The sequence below is a fragment of the Erpetoichthys calabaricus genome, chromosome 4 (genome assembly GCF_900747795.2).
Source record: "Erpetoichthys calabaricus chromosome 4, fErpCal1.3, whole genome shotgun sequence".
In the NCBI taxonomy this organism is placed as follows: Eukaryota; Metazoa; Chordata; class Cladistia; order Polypteriformes; family Polypteridae; genus Erpetoichthys; species Erpetoichthys calabaricus.
The window spans coordinates 159,089,507-159,106,412 of NC_041397.2; the positions used below are offsets into that span (position 1 = coordinate 159,089,507).

Genomic DNA, 16,906 nt, shown 5'->3' on the forward strand with positions numbered 1-16,906 from the left:
TGCCGTAGATTCATCGGCTGCGCGAATGGTTCAGCTGGCGCTGCATCGGCTGGTGTCCGATCAGCTGATGCCAGCTTCTCACTCTCTTGTTCGATCTCCTGATCACTGTCAATAAAATCCGATTCTGAAAAATTAGAGTCTGACTCCGCGATAATGCGCAAAACATTGTCTGCCGAGTGTTTTCTTTTCTGCACTCGCTTCGCTCCCTTGTGACATGTCGATGCCATCTTGCCATTGTTTACATTTCGCAACTCACGCACACGCAAGGATCATTTGCCGAGTCAACAAGTCTAGCATTCCTCCAAGCACAGAGGGAATGCCTGCGACGTGACAGTGAGTTTTGTCGCCCTCTATCCCTGGATGTCGACTTTTGTCGACATTTGCCCTCAACCCCTCCTGTCGACAAAAGTTGACATCCGCCCTAAAAGAGTTAAAGTTAGCTGCTTCAGAAGAACAAGCCATAAAATTGGCCAAAGATTTTCAAACCCTTTGCTTAAAGGGAGGATTTTAACTTACAAAATGGATAAGTAATAGCACAACAGTCTTGTTGTCCATTCCTGAAGAAGACAGGGCAATAGATCAAAATGGAGTTAAGCCATGATTTGTTACCAGTTGAAAGAGCCATAGGTGTCCAATGGTGCACACTGACAGTTTCAAGTTCCAGGTAAAGCTCCAAGATAAGCCTGCTACAAGACGTGGTATTCTGTCAGTGGTCAGTTCAATATATGATCCACTTGAATTTTTAGCAACAGTCATACTGCCTACAAACGTATTCTAAGAGAACTGTGTAAAGAAAAATAAGCTTGGGATCAAGAAATATAAGTTAAGTATGTTCGGCGATGGAAAAAATGGATAGACGATTTGCAGCTGCTTTTGGATTACAATGTAAACAGGTGCATTAAACCACCTGGATTTGGTCAAATAATGACTGCACAAATGCATCATTTTGGAGATGCTTAGAAAACAGGTATGGCACAGTTTCATACCTCCTTCTGACTAATAAAGAAAATAAGAGACATTGTTCATTTATAATGGGGATATCAAGAGTGACACCACTAAAACCTGTCACTATACCAAGGTTAGAACTTACAGCAGTAATGGTAGCAGTCAAAATGGACAAAATGTTAAAAAAAGAACTACAGATTCCCCTGCAAGAGTTAATCCTTTGGACTGACAGCACTATAGTACTAAGGTACATTGCAAATAAAAGTGCACGCCAGAAAACCTTTGTTGCCAACAGAATCGCAGTGATAAAAGAGCACACACAACCTTCTTGGAGGTATGTCGCATCTGCATAAAATCCTGCAGATCAGGCATCAAGAGGATTAACAACAGAAAGCTTCATCAAAAGTAGACTTGGATACAAAGCCCAAACTTCCTACTACAGCCAAAGCCCGAATGGCCTAAGAGACCAGATGAAGTGGACCTGTCTATTAGCGATGATCCAGAAATCAAAAGGTTTGTAGTAAATTTTGGAAGTGTAGAAAAAAAAATTGAACCAGTAAAAAGACTTGTAGAGTACTATTCTGAATGGTTCAATTTAAAGAAAGCAGTAGCGTGGTTCCTTATGTTCAAAGAAGTGTTACTGCGTGTGAAAGAAGAGAGAAAGGCAATTCAATATACAGCCAGAAAATCTGGTCACAGCCCAGAAAAACAAAAAACACTAATCACAGAACATATGAAGGAATACAAATTGACAATGAGACTAAAGCCACTGTCTCTAGATGACTTGTCTTAAGCAGAAAACAAACTTATTCTCCTCAGTCAACTACAAGCTTACCCAGAGGAAGTTAAAGCATTACGTAAAAATCAGTGCGTAAATAAAAGTACTAAAATCATCAAACTGGACCCAGTAATGCAAGAAGGAATACTGAGAGTTGGAGGAAGACTCAACAAATCTGCTATGCCAAAAGAGGCAAAACACCCTACTACTATTCATAAAAGCTCACATATTGCTACACTCATAATCAGACATCTTCACCAAGAGCATAGACACTGTGAAAGTAACTACCTGTTAGCAGAGCTAAGTCAGAAATACTGGATACCTCAAGCAAACGCAGCTATCAGAAAAATGATTTCAAAGTGCACAACGTGCAGAAGATACAATGCGAAAGCAGGTGAGTAAAAAAATGGCAGATTTGCCAGAAGATCACCTAGCACCCAATCAACCACCTTTCACTAATGTCAGAGTGGATTATTTTGGCCCCTTTTTAGTGTAAAGAGGACGAAGCCTAGTCAAGAGGTAAGGAGTAATCTTCACCTGTTTAACAACCAGAGCCGTGCACATAGAGATTGTGCATAATTTGGACACAGATTCCTGTATCCAAGCCATACTCCAATTTATGTGTAGAAGAGGTCAAGTTAAAATCATGCGCTCAGACAACGGAACAAATTTTGTCGGAGAAGAAAGAGAGCTACGAGAAGCTACAAAAAATTTGGAACACGAAAAAAATCAGTAACACTATGATGCGAAGAGAAATCAAATGGATTTTTAACCCACCATCAGCCTCTCATCAAGGTGGAGTGTGGGAAAGACAAATCAGAAGCATAAGAAAGATCTTAAATTCAACACTAAACCAACAAACACTTGATGATCAAAATCTTCATACAATGATATGCGAAGTGGAATCAATACTCAATAACAGACTCCTTAGAAAGACATCAAACGACCCTAACGATTTGGAACCACTCACACCCAATTACTTGCTGTTAATGAAAACACAACCTGAAATGCCACCTGAACTCATTTCAGAAAATGAACCATACTCAAGAAGACGCAGGAAGCAAGTTCTACACATGGCAGACTTGTTTTGGAAAAGATGGACAAAGGAGTATTTGCCAATACTACAAGAATGTCAAAAATGTATCACACCAAAAAGAAACTTAGAAATTGGTGATGTAGTACTAGTGATAGATCAATCAGCTCCCCGAAGTTCGTGGGTAATGGGACGAATCATTAAGACAATGCGAGATGCAAAAGGGCCAGTTAGAAGAGTTTGTGTGCAAACCAAGACCAGCACACTGGACAGACATGTAAACAAACTGTGCCTGATCCAGGAAGGAACAAACAACTGAAATGATTAATTTTTATTTTGCATGCCTAATTTAATTGTTTTTACAGTAGAATTTAAGTTTTAAGTTTCTTAAGTTAGGTTTAAGTTCAGTAAAGTAGTGAAGGCTCTTATTAAGTAATTTTAAAGTAATTGATTTCTGCCCTAGCATAAACAATTAGGGTCTGGATGTGTAATAGCCATTTTCATAGTTATATAAGATTCATAAATATTTTACTAGATGACAATGCATAATCTATGGGAAGTTCCTAAAACCCCCATAAGCCGAGTAAAATTGGTATATTCTAGCTATTTTAATCTGCTTTAACTAAACATTATTCTTCAGTTAGTGACCAGCCTTGCCATGTGTAAGGTGTAGAGGGCATATGGTTTTAAACTGTGCCTCTCGTGCCACGGGCTTTGAGTGTGTGAAGTAACATGTAAAACAGCACTTATTTAAGTGCAAAGCTGTACGTTTAAATTGTACAGAAGTACGAATCTTTAAGTATAGAAAGAAGAAGTAAAGAACTTTTAAGTACAGAAATAACTAAAATTTCTCAAGAATAGCTAAGTTTACAGAAGATTCATTTTTCCTTTTTTTTGCCTTTTATTCTACATGTGTAACTACGTTTTTCTTTATTCTTGTGTGGATTATTTGCTTTTAAGTTTAAACTAAATATTTTTAAAACAAACTTTTGGACTGAGAGATTTCTTTCGGCACGCGTTTTACCAATGCTCAATCTCGTCTTATACTTCGGCAGCTACAATATCAGCCAAAGAATGATCATAAATATTGTGCTCACTGCAGAATACAACTCTTTAAAACTAAGCACATTTATTAGATATGGTCCTTGTATAGACTGCCTTGAATGATATGCACAAAGACAATGAAATGAGTGTTAACTCTATGTGCTAAACAATTCTAGAGGCTTCAAAACGTTAAACTTTAAGAATTAATTAGCCTCTGGAACTATCATTAAGGTTAAAATTACATAAGATGCATAAAATAATTTGTTTACTTACTGTTGTAAATGAAATCCACTATTTTCCACTTAAAATAGCATTCTATGACTTTCTATATTCTGCCATTGTCTTAACAGTTTGCCAAAATGGACACCACTCAACCTATTCCTGGCATGCACAAGGTTTTCATTTGATAACTAAAGCCACCAGCACATTACATGATTTCCAGCCAGACACGATGTCAAACTTCATTACTACAGATTCGACTGGCATGTCAAGCTACACAACATTCACTGGAGCGTGCCACAACTGCTTCTAATTCTGCAAGATTATGGAAGTGAAATCTGTAAATGAATATCACTAGAAAAAGTCGAGCAGTGGAACGGAGGCTTAAAAATGTCCTTATTTTAAAGGCCAGACATTTATGAACTATTTTTTATATATTGTGACACACAGACACACTCAACGTATAAAAAAACACCTTGTCTTTTAATACTGGTAGAGTTGTACATTCAAGTAACGTGATCACTACAAAACGGCAATAGTCAACTTCAGCACCACCTCTTTAGTACTGATACCCAGAATCATAAACCAGACAGCATCAGTTAGTGGTGGTAGGCAAACTCCAACCTCCCCTTTAAACTTTATACCATTACCAAAAGCTATAACCAGACATTAAACACAAGAACCTGGGTTCGCTTCCCGGGTCCTCCCTGCGTGGAGTTTGCATGTTCTCCCCGTGTCTGTGTGGGTTTCCTCTGGGTGCTCTGGTTTCCTCCCACAGTCCAAAGATATGCAGGTTAGGTACATTGGCAATCCTAAATTGTCCCTAGTGTGTGCCCCGCGGTGGGCTGGTGCCCTACCCGGGGTTTGTTCCTGCCTTGCACCATGTGTTGGCTGGGATTGGCTCCAGCAGTTCCCCGTGATCCTGTGTTAGGATATAGCGGCTTGGACAATGACTGACTGACTATTTTTAAAATACAACATAAATTAAGTCATAATTAATGGTTTACTTTTAGCTGTAGCGCCGCACAGCCTCTTGGGACATCAGTGCCATCCGTCACTACAGCATTATCTGTTCTGCGAGTATGTATCCTTATTTCTTCTGTTTCTGCTGCTGAATGTATGTGAATTTCCCCCATAGGATTAATAAAGATTATCCAATCTACTGTATATACTCGCATATAAGTCAGGTTTTGAAACCCAAAAAATCGATCATAAAACCAGACTCCGACTTATATGCCCGTTCAGAAATGCGACACATAAATTTTTTTTTTTGACATCTTCTTGCCTCTTCCAATTTTGCATCAGTTTCTCAGACGCATTGAATTTTGTTGCAGCAGCACAGTTACCAATTTTTCTTGCTACTTCAACAACGTTTAACACCAGCTTCATATTTTCTTCTGATCTAACGCTCCATCGTAGATGCTCTTACAATAAAGGTGTATGAGGGTGTGAGATACAAAAAACACAAATCAGTGCAAACATTGCTTCAGAATAGTTTGGATATCACTATGTGGTCACATAGGCACGAGAGAGAGAGAGGGAGGTTAGGAGCATGCGCTGTGCACCCACATAGAAAAAAAAGGCAGTGTGCTCTGTGGTTACTCTCCCAGGTGGGTGTTAATTTCACCATCTCTGGGATCAATAGCTTGACTTTTCCGCATTTGACTTAAATGACCGACATTATAAATTACGAGAAATTAAACAGTAAAATCAAGTCCAGACTTGACAGTAAATAAGGAGAGGTTTTAACTTTCCAATAGTTGTATATTTTTGTCTGTATGCTGCAGCAATTGCTCGATAACACATCTGCCATTGAACCAAAAATGACATCCTCAGCCTGTCAGCTTTTCAAGAAGCTGTAACGTGCTACTCTGGAAAGAGGCAATCAATTCCCAAGACGCAGGATTGCTTGTAAATCTAATTGTAGCTGTTGCATGAGGCTGTATTTCTTCTTTTATGTCAAAGAACACTATCCATGATATACATAATTCAAAGCAAAGATGTTTCAGTTGTAAATATTGCTGTAATGAACAATTTTACCTTTCTTTTGTATCATTCTCAGTATAATTTTCCTTCCAGGACCTCTACATGTTATTTGAAAAGCCTTCAAAAAAGTGAATGACTTGCCTGACTACATGTCTGGAGGTTATTAAAAACATGACCATATTTTGAGTTACAGCACTTAACAGATAATTCCGTTTTTTTTTCATGGGAAAAAACAATTACAAATAAACTGTGTTATTCAATGTTTTATGTTTACTGGAGGCAAAGTAGCGCAGTGGTATGTTGTACCACTTCATGGATTCAGCGACCTGGGGGTTCAAATCCCACATCCATTCATGGCCTGTGTGGAGTTATGAATGTTCGTCTTTATTACTATAGATTTCTGCCGGTGTTCCAGTGTTTCTCACTTTCTCAAAGACATGCAAGATAGGTTTAAGAGAGATTCCAACTGATCACAAGTGTGACTGAGTACATGCATGGACTCTGTGATGGATATGGCAGGTTCTTGCCTTTAGCTTTGTAGGTTCTGGCCTCCTGCAAATATGATTTAGATAGACAGAAAGACAGACAGACAGACAGACAGACAGACAGACAGACAGACAGACAGACAGACAGACAGACAGACAGACAGACAGACAGATAGATAGATAGATAGATAGATAGATACTTTATTAATCCCAGGGGGAAATTCACAATTTAGATAAGAAGATCTGACAAATGTTATTTATGTTTATTTGCAATTTATTCTAAATTGAAATTACCTGTTCCCGACCCTTTCCCATTTGGTACTAATGTGATTCATGACTTGGGGTGACCTAAGTTCTGGCATCATGCAACCCAGATCCATTGTTTAACACTAGAATTACCAGAGCCTACGAAAAAACTCATAGATCCGGCCCACCTTAAATCGCTTCTTAAAACCGTTCTCACCTCTCCGCCAGCGTCTTTTGTCATCTAAATGTACTGATAAAGACAAGCTGCCAGCAGCCGGCTATTCCATCCCCCCAAAGACTTAGAACGTAAACGAACTTCTCCCAGCTCATGCCTTGATTGATTATCTGGGAGTGAAGTGGAGTTTTAGAGTGGAAATAATAGACTGTTATTTGGAACACACGCATTTCATATATGTTGCATTTCTACAGTAATCTGTGTAAACACATTGTTAAAACTGAAACTTTTTTATATTCTAGTAGCAAATGACAAAATGTAGGCATAAACTATATAATGTATGAAGCCTGAAGTCCAAATATCAAAGAAACACTTTCACAAAAGGTACAAAAAAATGCCACCGCCAAAAAAAGCCGCCTTAGTGTGTGATATTGACACTCATTAGCTATCACTGTTTCCGTGGCGCAACAGTATCAGTCGCTGACTGGGAATCAGAAGGTCATGAGTTCGATCCTGCACAACTCCCTTTTGAGAAGTGTTCTTATTTTCACTATTTTAGAATAAAAAGATACATTTGATTTCAGTCTGTAACAGCCGGTGTAATTTATGATATTTGTAAAGGTTAGCTTTGTTTAATTTTTTTAAAATTCACTTCTCATTATCTCAGTCGCGTTCAGGATCCTTCCCTACCATGATCTGACACTGCTGTTTTCACATAAAGACACGCTATAGCTCTGTAGTGTATTTGTGACTGCATTGTCATACCAATGCTTGCGAACTGAAGTGTCTGCATGCACTTTCGTGGCATTACACGTGTATTTTTTGAGCATGCCCGTGTTGCTCAAACACAGGAACATATGTTGATGTAAAAGTATAATACAAGTGCTTATTTTATTCAAGACTATAACCGAAGCAAAAAGAAAGCAAGTTACAGTAGGCGGTTGATAGGACAGCTTGCGTGATGGAATGCTAAGAACTGCTGATTTCCATTCCGTGCTATATAACTGTTAACATTTGAATCTGATGATTGCATATAGCGCTGTCTTATTCAATGTGCGCAAGAACATGCTGGTGGCCAGTTGCTGCATGCTACAACGCACATTTAAAAAAAAGAAAGAGACAAATATATGTGACGTTTTGAAGAAATCATTTTATGATGCGAATAGTACCAATCAGAAAACATCGTCGAAGTAATGCAATATTATTTGAAAACGAACAGCGTCAGATCGGGTGTGAAGTTATACTGGCGCTGTTTGAGTCAGATCAGAAGCTGAATAAGCTGAAAAAGCTCCTGTTCTGACTCTAAGTAAAAAAGCATGAATTAATCAACAGAAATAACCGCGATTGACATTTCAAACTTAACGATTTACAGTGGATACCAATTTATAAATTTAATGTCCATTTGAGGAAAAAAAATAAAACACTTTCTCCAAAGCTGGGAATCGAACTCACGTCTCTGTAGCACGGTAGGGCTGCTGTGCCCCAAGTCAGCAAACCGTAGCGTTAAGCCACGGAAGCTGTTGCATCATCCTTGAACCTTTTGTGAAAGTGTTTATTTGATATTTGGACTTCAGGCTTCACAGATTCTATAGTTTATGCCTACATTTTGTAACATTTATTACTAAAATATGAAAAAGTTTCTGTTTTAGCAATGTGTTTACACAGATTACTGTAGAAACGGAACATGCATGAAATGCATGTATTCCAAATAGCGATCTATTATTTCCATTCTAAAACTCCAGCAGTTCAGTCACTCCCAGATAATCAAACAAGGCACGAGCTGGGAAAACTTAGTGAACGTTCTGCGACGGTGGGGGATGGAATAGCCGGCTGCTCGCTGCTCCTCTTAATTGGCACATTTAGAAGACAAAAGAGAGGTGAGAACGGTTTTAAGGTGGGCCGGATCTACGAGTTTTTTCGTAGACTCTGGTAATTCTAGTGTTAAGAAACAACAGTTAACTCCAAAAGTCATTCCTTCTTATAAAGCAACACAATCTCTGAGAACCTGTGATCATTTACAAATATTGTTAAACTGGGATCATTTTGAAGCTAGAAATATTACATCATACAGTAACTGCATACCTCGTAAATTATAGGAATTAGTATACTAAGTATAGTCTTTGTTCAAAGTTGCTTGCAACTTGCATGTGAATTTGAGTATTTTTGCTGTACAACTGATTCAAAGAGACCAATTTTGTAAAATATATGAGTTGTTCCTTTGTGAGTGCTTGAAATTTGTTTTAAAGATCTAAATGGAAATTATTTCAGGTATGTTTAAAAAAAAAGTTACATTATTTTCAAGGAAAAGTGAGCTAATCAATATTTAATTTTAACTGAAAAATGCAGAAGGGTATGAGAAAAGAAACCCCTTTACATTATGCACTAAAGATAAAAATAGTACTTTAATGTGCTTATATTACATGCAAATTATTCTATAGGACTCAAAACACTTTCCAGGTTTTAGAAACAACTGTTAAATTCACTGAAAATGCCATGACCTTTACAATTAATAAAGAATTATTATGCAACACTACTTTTTTATTCATTACTAAATATGTTAAATTAAAATTCCTACCTCAATGTCAAATCCAATGTTTTTATTTCCTTCTTGATGAACAGCATATAATTTGGATATCAGTTCATTACTCTTCACACCAGAGTTTTCAGCAAGAGCTCGAGGGACTGCTTCAAAAGCCTCCGCAAACTTTTTAATTGCATACTGCTCTAGCCCAGGACAAGACTAGAGTAAATGAAAACATTTCTTTATATTACTTGGATTAATGAAAACAGCATTACTTACTTAATTATAATTTAACAAGAATTACCTCTCCAAAAGTAGTAATATGTTTAGCCAATTCAATTTCTGTTGCTCCAGCACCGGGAAGAAGTCTACTGTCCTAGAGTCGGGAATATTCACATTTTTAGTAAACACCATCAAATAAAATTGTATCTAATGACATGGTTTTATGAAATAACCCCCATTAAAAGTGCATCAAGAAATTAACATTATTAAAATCAACTACATTCATTAGAAATTCAGCAAAAATATATCCATATAAAAATCGATGAATAAAAAGGCAGTTAATTTCCTTACAATATATAATGTAAAATGTGTAATACTTAATGAATCCATATACTTTCACAAATACTATTTTGTTTCTCTATACCACTGTTTCAAGCCTTCGGTGCCTTCTGTGATTCTGGGGAATGTGAACTCAATCTCAAATAAGATCAACGAACTGGCTGCGCTGGTGAAAAATGTCAGGACCTACAGAGAATGCAGTTTGTTGTGTTTTTGCGAAACCTGGCTAAATAACACCATCCAAGATGCCAACGTGGAGCTACCCGGGTTTAGCACAGTTAGAGCGGACAGAGATGCAAGTACCTGTGGGAAGCACAAAGGAGGAGGACTCGCTCTCTATGTTAATACACGGTGGTGTAACTCTGGACATGTTAACGTCAAAATCTCCACTTGCTGCAGGGACATCGAACTGTTGGCCGTAAGTTTACGTCCCTACTACTTGCCCAGAGAGTTTGGACATGTCATTGTTGTCATCGTGTACATCCCTCCTCGGGCGGACGTGGAGTCAGCGAGTGACATCATCCATTCTGCTGTTGCTAAGTTACAAACGCAGCACCCTGAGGCGCTTGTGCTAATCGCTGGAGACTTTAACCATGTGACGCTGGACAAAACATTACCTGCATTCTGCCAGTATGTGGACTGTAACACCCGGGGAAATAAGACTATTGATTTATTGTATGCAAACGTTAAAGACGCATACAGCGCCACCCCGCTGCCTGTGCTTGGGAAAGCAGATCATAACCTGGTTCTGCTTCAGCCTCACTATAAACCAAAAGTGAGAGTCCTACCTGTAACCACACGATCATTCAGGAAGTGGACCCCGGAGGCTGAGAATACTCTGAGAGAATGTTTTGGAACTACAGACTGGGATATCCTGCAGGGATCTCATAGTGAGAACATTGAGGAAGTTGTTGACTGCACTACTGACTACATCAACTTCTGTATGGACATTGTAGTTCCAGTAAGAACAGTACGCTGCTATGCTAACAACAAGCCATGGATTACAAGTGACCTCAAGGGCCTTTTGAACCAGAAGAAAAGGGCTTTTAAAGACGGTGATCAGCATGCGCTCAAGCGCGTGCAGAAGGAACTCAGAGTCCAGCTCAGGGCGGCGAAGGAGCAGTACAGGAGAAGGCTGGAGCAGAAGTTGCAGAATAACAGCATGAAGGAAGTGTGGGATGGGATGAAGATCATCACTGGCTGCAGCTCGAAGCGATGTACCACCATCAAGAGAGATGTGAAGAGAGCAAACCAAATGAACAACTTCTTTAACAGGTTTGACCACCCTAACCCACTCTCACTCTCACCTCTGAGTATTGCACCCTCCACACATCCTTCTGCTGATACCAGCATAGGAAAGACATCCCCACCCATAATTACAACAGTGCAAGTGAGCAGAGAGCTGAGGAGACTTCGTGCCAGCAAAGCAGCGGGTCCAGATGGAGTATTGCCACGACTGCTGAAGGTCTGTGCATCGGAGCTGGGGGGTCCTCTACAGCGCATCTTCAACCTGAGCCTGGAACAGGGGAGAGTCCCGAGGCTTTGGAAAACATCTTGTATCACCCCAGTCCCAAAGGTATCACGTCCTAGTGAGCTGAATGACTTTCGGCCTGTTGCTCTGACATCACATGTGATGAAGACCATGGAGAGGCTGCTGCTTCACCACCTTAGGCCACAGGTTCAACACGCCCTTGACCCTCTGCAGTTTGCATATCAGGAGAAGGTGGGAGCGGAGGATGCCATCATCTACATGCTACACCAATCCCTCTCTCACTTGGACAGAGGCAGTGGTGCTGTAAGAATTATGTTTCTAGACTTCTCTAGCGCCTTCAACACAATCCAACCTCTGCTCCTTAGGGACAAGCTTACAGAGATGGGATTAGATTCATTCCTAGTGGCATGGATCATGGACTATCTTAAAGACAGACCTCAGTATGTGCGCCTTGGGAACTGCACGTCTGACATTGTGGTCAGCAACACAGGAGCGCCACAGGAGACTGTACTTTCTCCGGTCCTGTTCAGCCTATATACATCGGACTTCCAATACAACTTGGAGTCCTGCCACGTGCAAAAATTCGCTGATGACACTGCTATCGTGGGCTGCATCAGGAATGGGCTGGAGGAGGAGTATAGGGACCTAATCAATGACTTTGTTAAATGGTGCGACTCAAACCACCTACACCTGAACACCAGCAAAACCAAGGAGCTGGTGGTAGATTTTAGGAGGCCCAGACCCCTCATTGACCCACTGATCATCAAAGGTGACTGTGTGCAGATGGTGCAGACCTATAAATATGTGGGAGTGCAGCTGGATGATAAATTAGACTGGACTGCCAATACTGATGCGCTGTCCAAGAAAGGACAGAGCCGGTTATACTACCTTAGAAGGCTGGCGTCCTTCAACATCTGCAATAAGATGCTGCAGATGTTCTATCACACAGTTGTGGCGAGCACCCTCTTCTACGCAGTGGTGTGCTGGGGAGGCAGCATTAAGAGGAAAGACGCCTCACGCCTGGACAAACTGGTGAGGAAGGCAAGCTCTATTGTTAGGATGGAGCAGACAGTTTAACATCTGTGGCAGAGCGAGGGGCGCTCAGCAGGCTCCTATCAATTATGGAGAATCCACTGCATCCACTTAATAGTATCATCTCCAGACAGAAGAGCAGCTTCAGCGACAGACTGCTGTCACTGTCCTGCTCCACTGACAGATTGAGGAGATCGTTCCTCCCCCAAACTATGCGACTGTTTAATTCCACCCAGGGGGGTAAACGTTAACATTATACATAGTTATTGTCTGTTTTTCACCTGCATTATTATCATTCTTTAATTTAATATTATTTATTATATCAGTATGCTGCTGCTGAAGAATGTGAATTTCCCATTGGGAGGGAGGGAGTGAGTGAGTGAGTGAGTGAGTGAGTGAGTGAGTGAGTGAGTGAGTGAGTGAGTGAGTGAGTGAGTGAGTGAGTGAGTGAGTGAGTGAGTGAGTGAGTGAGTGAGTGAGTCAGTCAGTCAGTCAGTCAGTCAGTCAGTCAGTCAGTCAGTCAGTCTGTCAGTCTGTCTGTCTGTATCTATATCTATCTATCTATCTATCTATCTATCTATCTATCTATCTATCTATCTATGTAAATAAAATTACATTTTCCACCCAAGAATATGTTTAACAGACATTTTGAAGATACTGTGCAAAAGAAAGAGGTCTAGATGAAATTTACAATTTTTTTTATGTTATCTTAAAAGTATAAAAATAACTACCTGTAGTAAATATAGTGAAGACCAGGAAAACTCATTAAGTGCATTCAACATAATCACATTTAAATACTGTATTATGTAAAGATGCTTTCAAGCTTCTTTTAAACAATACAGGACACCTTACAAATGTAATTTTGAGTAAGGAACAATGGTTTGGTATTTTTTAAACCATCATTTTGTTATTGTTGTGCTTCTTTTTTCCGAGTTACTCCATGACTATTAAAAAAACTACTATTCATTAACCCATGCACACTTTTGCCCCATGCTTACTTAAAGCTCACAAAGAGATGAAGCTGATCCTGGAGAAAAGTGCACACAACACAGGGCACTCTGTATAATTATTAACACTCACATATTCCTGTCACTTTTTCAGTATAGACAGTCCAGTATGGCAAGGGTATTTTTCACAGAGTGTACATCCCTGATTGGTTTTAACAAAGCAAACCATCGCTGATCTTTGCCAGTCTACTTTAATGTTTCAACTGAATTTTCCAGTAATTGATCTTGATTTTCTTGCATATCTAAGAGTGTGTGTACATGCACACACAAAACCAGGACAAGGTGTATTACTAAACTAAGGAAAAATCCTGGTTTCTTAAAAAAAAAACATCCACTTATGAAGGTTCTCTTTGGCAAAGTGCTTTGACATCCTACTTTTTTTTCTTAAGCACAACATCCGACTACTGTGAATGCAAAAGCAAGCACAGAGCCTGTGTCTCCTGAGACTGAGCTTAGCACTTTAAATTCTAGTGATGTCACAATACTCTAGTATTCGATACCAATACCAGTAAATTTTCACAATACTTGATACCTTTTGATTCCATGGCAAAAAATACAAAATCCCATTCAAGAGCATTTTATTAAAATACCTCCACTATTAATGTGAACATTGTGCCCTTTACTGTAAAAGAATATAAAATATATAAATACTAATACATTTACTTATTTGGCCGACACCTGTATCCAAAGTGGCATGCAACATCTAAGATACAAACTGGTTCCATTTCTTTTGTTTTTACAAGTAGAACACATACAGATGCAGTGACCTCCTCTTAACCACTATAACATAATGCCTGACAAAAACTATGCCACACTATCACAGTAACAACAGCTTCAAAATATTCTATAATCTTGATAGGATTTTACCATAGGGTTTATAAAAGGATACTATCAACATGGACTAGCTAATTTATCTTACTATGAGAACATTATAAATTTATTCACTGAAATATCTCCAGTAACTGGAAAATACTAGTTAATAAACATAAAAATGCAAATATTATTATATCTGTTCAATTGAATTAGTTAATTCCAAGATATTTTGGGATATCTTCATTTAAACTAATTCTTAAAAGCACGTTGTTACAAAAACAGATTAAAAAGTCTTATGTTAGATGAATCACTCTGGTGATCACTTAAGTTTGTAACATTTGCTATTGTAAGTTTTACATTTGCATCATTAGTTAGTTAAAATCAAACTAAAAAGTAATGGATGATTCAAATCGATTAAAATTTTGAAACGTCACAAAACCCTGGAACTTTAATTTTCCAAATCTGTCCCTCCTGTTGTTATTATTTTTATATTTGTCCAAACTTTAGTTTTCAGCATGAAATAAATCTTGTCAGATTCACAAAAATCCATTATTTCAGAATGTTTGATGTACAGTAATTAGTGAATGAATGCGAAGCCTCCATTCTTCTGTATGATCTACATAAGACACAGTATTAAAAAGCAATTCATCACCCCCTCATCATCTGATCAGTCATATCATTGCGCGGACAATGCCAATGCAGGTATGAATACATACATATGTTATATATATATATTATATATGTATACATATACAGTGAGGAACATAAGAATTTGAACACCCTGCGATTTTTCAAGTTCTCCCACTTAGAAATCATGGAGGGGTCTGAAATTCACATTGTAGGTGCATTCCCACTGATAGAGACAGAATGTAAAAAAAAAATTCAGGAAATCACATTGTATGATTTGTACAGAATTTATTTGTATTGCACTGCTGCACATAAGTATTTGAACACCTGGCAATCAGCAACAATTCTGGCTCTCAAAGACCTGTTACTCTGCCTTTAAGAAGTCCACCTCTACTCCACTTAGTAATCTTAATTAGTAGCACCTGTCTGAGCTCTTTAAAGACACCTGTCCACCCCACAGTCAGTCAGACTCCAACTACTACCATGGGCAAGACCACAGAGCTGTCAAAAGACGCCAGAGACAAAATTGTGGACCTCCACAAGGCTGGAAAGGGCTATGGGGCAATTGCCAAGCAGCTTGGTGAAAATAGATCAACTGTTGGAGCAATTGTCAGAAAATGGAAGAGGCTAAAGACGACTGTCAGTCTCCCTCGGACTGGGGCTCCATGCAAGATCTCACCTTGTGGGGTATCACAGATGATAAGAAAGGTGAGGAATCAGCCCAGAACTACACGGGAGGAGCTGGTCAATGACATGAAGAGAGCTGGGACCACAGTTTCAAAGGTCACTGTCGGTAGAACACTATGCCGTCATGGTTTCAAATCACGCATTGCACGGAAGGTTCCCCTGCTCAAGTCATCACATGTCCAGGCCCGTCTGAAGTTTGCCAATGACCATCTGGATGATCCAGAGGAGGCATGGGAGAAAGTCATGTGGTCAGATGAGACCAAAATAGAACTTTTTGGTCTAAACTTCACTCGCCGTGTTTGGAGGAAAAAGAAGGAGGAGTTGCATCCCAAGAACACCATCCCTACTGTGAAGCATGGGGGTGGAAACATCATGCTTTGGGGTGCTTTTCTGCGAAGGGGACAGGACGACTGCACTGCATTAAGGAGAGGATGAATAGGGCCATGTATTGTAAGATTTTGAGCAACAACATCCTTCCCTCAGTCAGAGCACTGAAGATGGGTCATAGCTGGGTCTTCCAACATGACAATGACCCGAAGCACGCAGCCAGGATAACCAAGGAGTGGCTCCGTAAGAAGCATATCAAGGTTCTGGAGTGGCCTAGCCAGTCTCCAGACCTAAATCCAATCGAAAATCTTTGTAGGGAGCTGAAACTCCGTGTTGCTCAGCGCCAGCCCCGGAACTTGACTGATCTAGAGGAGATCAGTGTGGAGGAGTGGGCCAAAATCCCTGATGCAGTGTGTGCAAACCTGGTCAAGAACTATGGGAAATGTTTGACCTCTGTAAGTGCAAACAAAGGCTTTTGTACCAAATATTAACACGGATTTTCTCAGGTGTTCAAATACTTATGTGCAGCAGTGCAATACAAATAAATTCTGTACAAATCATACAATGTGATTTCCTGAAATATTTTTTTTTTTACATTCTGTCTCTCACAGTGGGAATGCACCTACAATGTGAATTTCAGACCCCTCCATGATTTCTAAGTGGGAGAACTTGAAAAACCACAGGGTGTTCAAATACTTATGTTCCTCACTGTATATACACACATACATACATATATACACTGTGTATACACTATATATTCAGGGGGAGCAGCCCTGAACGGTGCAATACCTCACCCTGGACGCTGGATGGCCGCTCCCCTTGGTTGGAGCGGTGCCTCAGCTTCCCACAGGGCTCCATGGGAGATGGAGTTCTCCACAGCCCTGTTGGGATCTGAGGTGGCCACCAGGGGGCGCTGCATGGGCTCCTT

At 39.6% G+C, this 16,906-nt stretch overlaps 1 protein-coding gene across 1 annotated transcript in view; it reads right to left on the reverse strand.

Moving 5' to 3' along the window:
- Nucleotides 1-16,906, reverse strand: part of cct8 (chaperonin containing TCP1, subunit 8 (theta)) — a 167,017-nt gene that overhangs the window by 17,006 nt on the left and 133,105 nt on the right. Inside the window, exons 12-13 of the mRNA XM_051925746.1 lie at nucleotides 9,737-9,808; nucleotides 9,487-9,651 (exon numbers count right to left, since the gene is read on the reverse strand). Of these exons, the coding sequence (XP_051781706.1) occupies nucleotides 9,487-9,651; nucleotides 9,737-9,808 (237 nt within the window). The remainder of the gene's footprint in view (nucleotides 1-9,486; nucleotides 9,652-9,736; nucleotides 9,809-16,906) is intronic.